Source organism: Schistocerca cancellata, chromosome 1 (genome assembly GCF_023864275.1).
Source record: "Schistocerca cancellata isolate TAMUIC-IGC-003103 chromosome 1, iqSchCanc2.1, whole genome shotgun sequence".
In the NCBI taxonomy this organism is placed as follows: domain Eukaryota; kingdom Metazoa; phylum Arthropoda; class Insecta; order Orthoptera; family Acrididae; genus Schistocerca; species Schistocerca cancellata.
This window is the reverse complement of record NC_064626.1, coordinates 1,111,132,346-1,111,144,405: the sequence shown is the minus strand read 5'-3', so window position 1 is coordinate 1,111,144,405 and position 12,060 is coordinate 1,111,132,346. Positions and strand designations below refer to the sequence as shown.

General features: G+C 38.1%; 1 protein-coding gene across 1 annotated transcript in view; it reads right to left on the bottom strand.

Annotated features, from left to right (window-relative positions):
- Positions 1-12,060, bottom strand: part of LOC126131610 (heat shock 70 kDa protein 12A-like) — a 231,551-nt gene that overhangs the window by 77,854 nt on the left and 141,637 nt on the right. The window contains exon 9 of the mRNA XM_049915174.1: positions 5,395-5,517. Coding sequence (XP_049771131.1) covers positions 5,395-5,517 — 123 coding nt within the window. The remainder of the gene's footprint in view (positions 1-5,394; positions 5,518-12,060) is intronic.

Genomic DNA, 12,060 nt, shown 5'->3' with positions numbered 1-12,060 from the left:
GATTCAGTGGTGTGTCCTTGATGTTCCAAGGAGCTCTTCTCAACTGTTCCCACATAAGACATTTTATATTCATTTGAAATGCAATACATACCAGCTTTTTGAGACCTAGCTCATCTTCAACATTACAAAGAAAACTTTTTATATTGGTTGAAGTGAGCTAAATACACTGGATGCCATGTTTAGGTACACAGATTATCAAACTGAATTTTATGAGCACCCCATCTAATTGTTTAATGAAGTTTAAAAATTTTCTTTTGGGACCCTATAGACTGTCTGAACTGTTAGCTTTTATGTTTCTGAGTCTATTACTGAAGTACAGCACTTGAGTCTATTACTGAAGTACAGCACTCCAGGAGCTGGTCAAGGCAGTAATCATTAACATTTATAGTGTGGAAAACTATTTTTGTAAATAGCCACTCCCCTTTTCCTCATATAATGCCTACAGCAATGTGATGCTAACCTGTGGCCAAATAGGTTCTTCTGTTCAATTTCTGTGACTTCCAAATGATGTTCTGTTATGGATAGAACACCTTTAGAAATACATTTTGATCTTTCACTGTCCTGTCTTGATACAGGAAGCCCATTTTTCTTATTCAACAGTTTTCTCATGTTTTAATGGAAAATTCCAAATGTATTTTGGCTGTTACTATTTGTACTGATCAAGCTAACATTTTTTGTTTCTCGTTTGATTGCCACAACTGTGCCTATGGTTATTTGGCAGCTCTGTCTTTCAGATACATAGACTTTAAAAAAGGCAAAGTGAATAGACTTAAAGTAACAATAATTGTGTGGAGAGCATTCTGGTTACACTGAATGCTTGTGGACATTAGCTGTATGACACTGTAATGTGAAGATTCATACGCAGACCAGAACCATAATTGACCTCCCTAATCTATTGACAGTTCGTGAAGCTTTGCATTTGTGTGTTCAACAGAACATTTCATATAGATTTTGCTATGTCACTCAAGAGTGACAGAGTCTGTATACCCAGCTGTTTACTGGATTGTCTACAAGAGGTTATAGAGTGGATATCACATATTATCCTTATTAGATGCATCTGTGCAACAGACATTTTTGTTCTCAGTGACCAGTCTCCAAAATATAATGCCACAAGATGTTAGCGAATGAAAATAAGAACCTTTTGATGACATTTTCATCTCCAAAAGCTGATATTATGTGTAACAATGAAAAGAAGCAGAGTTTCGCATGTAATTTGTTGGGTAAAAAATATACTCACCAAGCAGCTGCGGAACACACATGTAAAATAAGGTTATAATTATGCATGCTTTCAGTGCCAGAGGCTCTATCTTCTGGCAGAAGGGTTGTAGGGGAAGGAAGAGGGGTGAAGGAAAAAGACTGGAGAGGTCTAGGAAAATTGTTTCCTTCCCATCTCATCTGGTAAGTCTCCCCTGACATGTGGTTCTGGGTGACTTCTTCAAAACCTACCCCTTTTCATGACCTCTCCAGTCCTTTTCCTTCACCACTCTTCCTTCCCCTTCAACCCTTCTGTTGGAAGAAGGAACCACTGGTTCTGAAAGCTTGCATAATTATAACATTCTTTTATATGTGTGTTCTGCCACTGCTTGGTGAGTAGATTTTTTATCTATCCAGTTACCTTATACTATAAAAAATTGATTGTTTTCTGAGTTTAACATGTGTAATGTGGACTTTCAGTTCAGGTTATTATTAATATAAACATCCAAGAATTTTAATATTCTGTTTCATTTGTGGATTTATCCTACTGCATTAATCTAGTGGTTTTGGTCTGGGCATATGCGGTCCAAACCTGCATGTACTGTATTTTATCTAAATTAAGTGACAGTACATTTGCAGAGAACCAGTTATTAATTTTCAAGTAAATATTATCCACATTTTCAAGAACAACAGCAGACCGAATGCAGCACACCACAAACACACTGTAGACCCTTATTTAAACAACTAAAGATACTAATAATACCCTCTATATATTTTTTAAAATGCCTGGAAATGATCAATAAAAATCACTGTACTCTTCAAACCAACTCTAGTACCATAATCAAAATACAAGGCATTGTAAAGATGTTCACACTTCCCATGTAGCAAAAACCAGAAATGTGAGCCACTTAGGAATAAAGCTTTTACAAGCACTTCCATCCCAAATTAAAGAGCTGGAAGAAAAAAGTAAATTCAAGCTTGAAGTAAAAAAATAGCTGATAGATAAATGCATCTACAGTGTCAATGAATATCTGTCTGAGAGAATAAATTGAAACCTTTGTTTGCAGTCAATAATTTAAATGAATTTAGATTTATTTTCAAATTATGAAATACTTATAAAAAATCTGTTAAATTCCCCCAATACATTTTTGTTTGAGGCACAGTTAATGCCCTACATATGTTTGTCATGAGTTTGTGGTTTTCTTTTCTTTTTGTGTGTGTGTGTGTGTGTGTGGACTAAGTGTTGTTCTCCATCTGTGTACTATGGATTCGTAATTTTCTTTGCTTGTTTATTATGTTCTGCATCATGATCATTGTTAAATGTAACATTCTAGTGACAAATCCTATACCACATGGGTGTTCTTTTGGATTATGGATAAAGTAAATAAATACATAAATAAATAGAACCTTGTGGTAATAATTCCTCACTCTGGAGATGCCTTTCTGTTGTGTACAATCCCTGGGTTTCTTAACATGACACTCTGCATCCTTTTAGTCTGAAAACTACTTATAGTCAAGATCTCAAATATCATGATATTTAAGACTCTCTAGGTGAATACTATGAACTGTGCAGTTAAATACTTTTGACAAGTAACAAACAAATATATTTTGACAATATTTTGTCATATGAATTTTGTTTAATCTGATTCGTGAAATGAAAAATGAGATGCTCTGTACATGAACTCCTCTTCATAAATCCCAACTAGGACTGAATAAGATAAGAGTGTTATGATTCTTGCATACATAATCTTCTCCAGTACCTTTGAGTAGGAGGTAAGCAATAAGAGTAGTCAGAAGTTATTATTATCTGTCTTACTATCTTTGTTGTAGAGGGACCTAAAAATAGTACATTTCAGGTTGTCTGAAAATGTACCACATGATAGTGATATTCAGCATTTGTGGCTGAATACATTGCACATATGTAAAGAACATGATTTTAGTAATTTACCTGAGACATTGTCAACTCTGTCAGAGTTTTTGCTTTTGAGGAAGTTAATTATGTTCTCAATTTGTGGGCAGTACAAGGATAAAGCAACAGACTACATGCAGTCTGTTGCTTTATCCTTTTACTGTCCACCACTAGCTTCTGAACTACTTCCAGAAACTGGCTATTAAACATTTTGTCTGCCACATGACTATAATTTATTATTTGGCTGTTTTCTTTCATGACTATAATTTATTATTTGGCTGTTTTCTTAAAAACAAAGTCCTCTCATTCCTTAACTGATCTCCTGGTTTCCTTTTTAAATGTAGCCTATATAAATTTAACTTTTTATCTGGAAAAGATAGATCACTACTCACCATAATGATGCCATGTTGAGTTGCAGACAGGCACAATGAAAAGACACTTAAAATTTAGCTAACAGCCAAAGCCTTCTACAGAAAAGGAAACACACAAACATGTTCATATACACAAGCAAGCATACCTCACACACATGACTGACATCTCCAGCAGCTCAAACTGGAATGTATTCCAGTACAAGTTGCCAGAGATGGCAATCGTGTGTGCAAGGAGAGTGCTTGCTTAAGTGACTGTATGTCATTTGTAAGTGTCTTTTTGTTGTGCCTGTCTGCTACTCATCATGTCAATTTTATGATGAGTAGCAATCTGCTTTTCTTTATGTTATTTAATGTTTTGTCTGGGTTATTAATTTAAGATATTATACAGATCTGAAACTTCCTGGCAGATTAAATCTGTGTGCTAGATCAGGACTCAAACCCGGGATCTCTGCCTTTCAGGGGCAAGTGTTCTACCAACTGATCTATCTAAGAATGACTCACAACCTGTCCTCACAGCTTTATTTCTGCCTGTACTTCATCTCATATCTTCCAAACTTCACAGAAGTTTACCAGCAAAACTCGTGAGACTAGCACTACAGGAAGAACGGAAGAATGATTCAAGCTGTGGCCAAGCCATGTATCCACAATATCTACTCTTCTAGGAGTGCTTATCTTGCAAGTGTTATGGAAGAACTTCTGTGATGTTTGTAAGGTAGGAGGTGAGGTACTGGCAGAAGTAAAGCTGTGAGGATGGGTTGTGATTCATGCTTGGGTAGCTCAGTCAGTAGAACACTTGCCCATGAAAGACAAGGGTCCTGGGTTTGCATCCTAGTCTGCCACAGTTTTAATCCACTAGGAAGTTTCATATAGTGCTCACACCACTGCAGAGTGAAAAATTCATTCATTATACAGTTTTATTTTTGTGCTTTAAGACAGACCAGTTTTTCTTGTAATATGAAATCAGTTCTACTTCTTCGTTTGCCTAAATGATTTTCTGTAATTTCCTTTCTTTGCACATGATATTTAATTCCTTTTTTAATCCAAGACCTTTTAGATAATCCAAGACCTTTTAGATTTCTTTTTTGTGCCATACTTCACTGTTTTCTTGGGAAAGTAGCTGTTAAAAATTGCTGTTAATAGCATCAAAAAATATATTAAATTTGTAATTGACACCTATTACTTTATACACATCCATCTGTTCAGTATCCTATAAAGTTGACTTGGAAATTTTTGTTGCCTGCTCATTAATTAATCTTAATCTTTTCCATGATACCACATTGTGTAATCAGGCAAGTTATAATTATTAATAATAGCTGGGCTTTATGGTCAGATAGTCAATTCACTATTGGATAAACAGTTATATCACTGATTAAGTGTTCACCTATAAATATGTTGTCTATTAATGTCCAATTTTCCTATAAGATTATTGTGAAGAAAATTAATAAAGCAGGTGTAGTTCAAAGTGTTAAGTAATTTCTAAATCATTTCTTTTCTCGGAATCATTCATAAAATTAATATTAATGTCCCCAAAGACTATTATCTACTTTCTTTATGCTGCTAACTGGTATAATTATGTAACTTTTTTCAAAATAAATTGAAAAACTACCAGCAGATATCCACATATTGTAATAATTATGAACAACTTTCCAGTAATGGCAGTTCATAAGCGCAGACTACTAGTTATTGATCTGAATGGAAATTATTGATTTCAACATTTTTGAACTTGATGATATTGTTGACATTCATGACAACTCCTCCTTTCTGCATATTTTCCATACTAAAATAGGTTGCTAGTTCATAATCCCCTCTGTTTAACATATGGATTCCAATATTTATGAGGTGCTCAGACAGACATAATACATAAAATTTATTTTGACTTTCTAGACCATGTAAACAGACAAGATATTGAGCATGGACTACCTTGAGAATATTAGAAACAGTTGGCTGAAACAGCTCTCTCATGAGGCTAGCATTTATTCTTAGCATTCCTTGTGATGACCAGCTTATGTCTTTCCTGCCACACTTCTTGACTGCATGATCAATCTGTAAAAAGTCTGTGTATTAAATTTTATTACACAATATTATTCGTAAACATGCAGGTATGACACTGAGATCATAAAAAAAGGTGTTGTAGTTACAAATTGTGAACGTGATAGAAGCAAGCAAGATACAGTGAAAATTATTCTGAAATACAAATTTATTTGGTTCTATATTTAGAGAGTCAATTCCTGGGAGTTTTCTGAGTTTTGAAATGCATCCTGGAGGCCCTGGACAGGTTCCATAGCAATAGTTGTCTGACTTCGTGAATTTGCTCCCTGAGTATTCACAACTATATCAGATCGCTGCCCCTTCAACATGAATTTCATCTATGAGAAAAGTTAGTTTGATGGATACTGTTTATGAGAACTACTTATTTTTAGCCAAGAATTTTCATATGATGATTCTGAAAACACATGTGCATTGTCATGGAGTATCTGATATGTTATGTGGCACTCTTTCTGTTCTTTGCCTCACAATATGTCATAGAACTTCACCATTAAGTTCTTTACTTACTGTTTGACCTGTCAATAGAGATCATTATGAATATTCCCCCCCCCCTCCCCCCCCCCCCTTATGAACCACAGACCTTGCCGCTGGTGGGGTGGCTTGCGTACCTCAGCGATACAGATAGCCATACCGTAGATGCAACCACAACGGAGGGGTATCAGTTGAGGCCAGACAAACGTGTGGTTTCTGAAGAGGGGCAGCAGCCTTTCCAGTAGTTGCAGGGGCAACAGTCTGGATGATTGACTCATCTGGCCTTGTGACACTAACCAAAACGTCCTTGCTGTGCTGGTACTGCGAATGGCTGAAAGCAAGGGGAAAATACAGCCGTAATTTTTCCCAAGGGCATGCAGCTTTACTGTATGGTTAAATGATGATGGCATCCTCTTGCATAAAATATTCCGAAAGTAAAATAGTTGCCCATTTGGATCTCTGTGCAGGGACTACTCAGGAGGACGTTGTTATCAGGAGAAAGGAAAATGGCGTTCTATGGATCGGAGCATGGAATGTCAGATCCCTCAATTGGGCAGGTAGGTTAGAAAATTTAAAAAGGGAAATGGACCTTGCCGTTGGTGGGGAGGCTTGCGTGCCTCAGCGATACAGATGGCCGTACTGTAGGTGCAACCACAACGGAGGGGTATCTGTTGAGAGGCCAGACAAACATGTGGTTCCTGAAGAGGGGCAGCAGCCTTTTCAGTAGTTCCAGGGGCAACAGTCTGGATGATTGACTGATCTGGCCTTGTAACATTAACCAAAACGGCCTTGCTGTGCTGGTACTGCGAACGGCTGAAAGCAAGGGGAAACTACAGCCGTAATTTTTCCCGAGGACATGCAGCTCTACTGTATGATTAAATGATGATGGCGTCCTCTTGGGTAAAATATTCCGGAGGTAAAATAGTCCCCCATTCGGATCTCCGGGCGGGGACTACTCAAGAGGACGTCGTTATCAGGAGAAAGAAAACTGGCGTTCTACGGATCGGAGCGTGGAATGTCAGATCACTTAATCGGGCAGGTAGGTTAGAAAATTTAAAAAGGGAGATGGATAGGTTAAAGTTAGATATAGTGGGAATTAGTGAAGTTCGGTGGCAGGAGGAACAAGACTTTTGGTCAGGTGATTACAGGGTTATAAATACAAAATCAAATAGGGGTAATGCAGGAGTAGGTTTAATAATGAATAAAAAAATAGGAGTGCGGGTTAGCTACTACAAACAGCATAGTGAACGCATTATTGTGGCCAAGATAGACACAAAGCCCATGCCTACTACAGTAGTACAAGTTTATATGCCAACTAGCTCTGCAGATGATGAAGAAATAGATGAAATGTATGACGAGATAAAAGAAATTATTCAGGTAGTGAAGGGAGACGAAAATTTAATAGTCATGGGTGACTGGAATTCGTCAGTAGGAAAAGGGAGAGAAGGAAACATAGTAGGTGAATATGGATTGGGGGGAAGGAATGAAAGAGGAAGCCGCCTTGTAGAATTTTGCACAGAGCATAACTTAATCATAGCTAACACTTGGTTCAAGAATCATGAAAGGAGGCTGTATACATGGAAGAAGCCTGGAGATACTGACAGGTTTCAGATAGATTATATAATGGTAAGACAGAGATTTAGGAACCAGGTTTTAAATTGTAAGACATTTCCTGGGGCAGATGTAGATTCTGACCACAATCTATTGGTTATGAACTGCAGATTGAAACTGAAGAAACTGCAAAAAGGTGGGAATTTAAGGAGATGGGACCTGGATAAACTGAAAGAACCAGGGGTTGTAGAGAGTTTAAGGGAGAGCATTAGGGAACAATTGACAGGAATGGGGGAAAGAAATACAGTAGAAGAAGAATGGGTAGCTCTGAGGGATGAAGTGGTGAAGGCAGCAGACGATCAAGTAGGTAAAAAGACGCGGGCTAATAGAAATCCTTGGGTAACAGAAGAAATATTGAATTTAATTGATGAAAGGAGAAAATATAAAAATGCAGTAAATGAAGCAGGCAAAAAGGAATACAAACGTCTCAAAAATGAAATCGACAGGAAGTGCAAAATGGCTAAGCAGGCATGGCTAGAGGACAAATGTAAGGATGTAGAGGCTTGTCTCACTAGGGGTAAGATAGATACTGCCTACAGGAAAATTAAAGAGACCTTTGGAGAGAAGAGAACCACTTGTATGAATATCAAGAGCTCAGATGGCAACCTAGTTCTAAGCAAAGAAGGGAAAGCAGAAAGGTGGAAGGAGTATATAGAGGGTTTATACAAGGGCGATGTACTTGAGGACAACATTATGGAAATGGAAGAGGATGTAGATGAAGATGAAATGGGAGATAAGATACTGCGTGAAGAGTTTGAAAGAGCACTGAAAGACCTGAGTCGAAACAAGGCCCCGGGAGTAGACAACATTCCATTAGAACTACTGATGGCCTCGGGAGAGCCAGTCATGACAAAACTCTACCATCTGGTGAGCACGATGTATGAGACAGGCGAAATACCCTCAGACTTTAAGAAGAATATAATAATTCCAATCCCAAAGAAAGCAGGTGTTGACAGATGTGAAAATTACCGAACTATCAGTTTAATAAGTCACAGCTGCAAAATACTAACGCGAATTCTTTACAGACGAATGGAAAAACTGGTAGAAGCCGACCTCGGTGAAGATCAGTTTGGATTCCGTAGAAATGTTGGAACACGTGAGGCAATACTGACCTTACGACTTATCTTGGAAGAAAGATTAAGAAAAGGCAAACCTACGTTTCTAGCATTTGTAGACTTAGAGAAAGCTTTTGACAATGTTGACTGGAATACTCTCTTTCAAATTCTGAAGGTCGCAGGGGTAAAATACAGGGAGCGAAAGGCTATTTACAATTTGTACAGAAACCAGATAGCAGTTATAAGAGTCGAGGGACATGAAAGGGAAGCAGTGGTTGGGAAAGGAGTGAGACAGGGTTGTAGCCTCTCCCCGATGTTATTCAATCTGTATATTGAGCAAGCAGTAAAGGAAACAAAAGAAAAATTCGGAGTAGGTATTAAAATTCATGGAGAAGAAGTAAAATCTTTGAGGTTCGCCGATGACATTGTAATTCTGTCAGAGACAGCAAAGGACTTGGAAGAGCAGTTGAGCGGAATGGACAGTGTCTTGAAAGGAGGATATAAGATGAACATCAACAAAAGCAAAACGAGGATAATGGAATGTAGTCAAATTAAGTCGGGTGATGCTGAGGGAATTAGATTAGGAAATGAGACACTTAAAGTAGTAAAGGAGTTTTGCTATTTAGGGAGTAAAATAACCGATGATGGTCGAAGTAGAGAGGATATAAAATGTAGACTGGCAATGGCAAGGAAAGCGTTTCTCAAGAAGAGAAATTTGTTAACATCGAATATAGATTTAGGTGTCAGGAAGTCGTTTCTGAAAGTATTTGTATGGAGTGTAGCCATGTATGGAAGTGAGACATGGACGATAACTAGTTTGGACAAGAAGAGAATAGAAGCTTTCGAAATGTGGTGCTACAGAAGAATGTTGAAGATAAGGTGGGTAGATCACGTAACTAATGAGGAGGTGTTGAATAGGATTGGGGAGAAGAGAAGTTTGTGGCACAACTTGACTAGAAGAAGGGATCGGTTGGTAGGCCATGTTCTGAGGCATCGAGGGATCACAAATTTAGCATTGGAGGGCAGCGTGGAGGGTAAAAATCGTAGAGGGAGACCAAGAGATCAATACACTAAGCAGATTCTGAAGGATGTAGGTTGCAGTAGGTACTGGGAGATGAAGAAGCTTGCACAGGATAGAGTAGCATGGAGAGCTGCATCACACCAGTCTCAGGACTGAAGACCACAACAACAACAACGTTAGATATAGTGGGAATTAGCGAAGTTCAGTGGCAGGAGGAACAAGACTTTTGGTCAGGTGAATACAAGGTTATAAATACAAAATCAAATAGGGTTATGCAGGAGTAGGTTTAATAATGAATATGAAAATAGGAATGTGGGTGAGCTACTACAAACAGCATAGTGAACGCATTATTGTGACCAAGATAGAAATGAAGCCCATGCCTACCACAGTAGTACAAATGTATATGACAACTAGCTCTGCAGATGATGAAGAGATTGATGAACTGTATGATGAGATAAAAGAAATTATTCAGATAGTGAAGTGGGATGAAAATGTAATAGTCATGGGTGACTGGAATTCGATAGTAGGAAAAGGGAGAGAAGGAAACGTAGCAGGTGAACATGGATTGGGGGAAAAAATGAAAGAGGAAGCCGCCTAGTAGAATTTTGCACAGAGCATAACTTAATCATAGCTAACACTTGGTTCAAGAATCATAAAGGAAGGTTGTATACATGGAAGAAGCCTGGAGATACTGACAGGTTTCAGATAGATTATATAATGGTAAGACAGAGTTTCAGGAACCAGGTTTTAAATTGTAAAACTTTTCTAGGGGCAGATGTGGACTCTGACCACAATCTATTGGTTATGAACTGTAGATTAAAACTGAAGAAACTGCTAAAAGGTGGGAATTTGAGGAGATGGGACCTGGATAAACTGAAAAAACCAGAGGTTGTAGAGACTTTCAGGAGAGCATTAGGAAATGACTGACAAAAATGGGGGAAAGAAATACAGTAGAAGAAGAATGGGTAGCTTTGAGAGATGAAATAGTGAAGGTAGCAGAGGATCAAGTAGGTAAAAAGACGAGGGCTAATAGAAATCCTTGGGTAACAGAAGAGATATTGAATTTAATTGATGAAAGGAGAAAATATAAAAATGCAGTAAATGAAGTAGGCAAAAAGGAATACAAACGTCTCAAAAATGATATCGACAGGAAGTGCAAAATGGCTAAGCAGGGATGGCTAGAGGACAAATGTAAGGATGTAGAGGATCATCTCACTTGGGGTAAGATAGATACTACCTACAGGAAAATTAAAGAGACCTTTGGAGAAAAGAGAACCACTTGTATGAATATCAAGAGCTCAGACGGAAACCCAGTTCTAAGCAAAGAAGGGAAAGCAGAAAGGTGGAAGGAGTATACAGAGGGTCTATACGAGGGCGGTGTTCTTAAGGACAATATTATAGAAATGGAAGAGAATGTAGATGAAGATGAAATGGGAGATATGATACTGCGTGAAGAGTTTGACAGAGCACTGAAAGACCTAAGTCGAAACAAGGCCCCAGGAGTAGACAACATTCCATTAGAACTACTGACAGCCTTGGGAGAGGCAGTCCTGACAAAACTCTACCATCTGGTGAGCAAGATGTATGAGACAGGTGGAATACCCTCAGACTTCAAGAAGAATATAATAATTCCAATCCCAAAGAAAGCAGGTGTTGACAGATGTGAAAATTATCAAACTATCTGTTTAATAAGGCACTGCTGCAAAATACTAACATGAATTCTTTACAGATGAATGGAAAAACTGGTAAAAGCCGACCTCGGGGAAGATCAGTTTGGATTCCGTAGAAATGTTGGAAAACGTGAGGCAATACTGACCCTACGACTTATCTTAGAAGAAAGATTAAAGAAAGGCAAACCTACGTTTCTAGCATTTGGAGACTTAGATAAAGCTTTTGACAATGTTGACTGGAATACTCTCTTTCAAATTCTGAAAGTGGCAGGGATAAAATACAGGGAGCGAAAGGCTATTTACAATTTATACAGAAACCAGATGGCAGTTATAAGAGTCGAGGGGCATTAAAGGGAAGCAGTGGTTGGGAAGGGAGTGATACAGGGTTGTAGCCTCTCCCCGATGTTATTCAATCTGTATATTGAGCAAGCAGTAAAGGAAAAAATTTGGAGTAGGAATTAAAATTCATGGAGAAGAAATAAAAACTTTGAGGTTTGCCGATGACATTGTAGTTCTGTCAGAGACAGCAAAGGACCTGCAAGAGCAGCTGAACAGAATGGAGAGTGTCTTGAAAGGAGGATATAAGATGAACATCAACAAAAGCAAAATGAGGATAATGAAATGTAGTCGAATTAAATCGGGTGATGCTGAGGGAATTAGATAAGGACATGAGACTCTTAAAGTAGTAAAGGAGTTTTGCTATTTGGGGAGC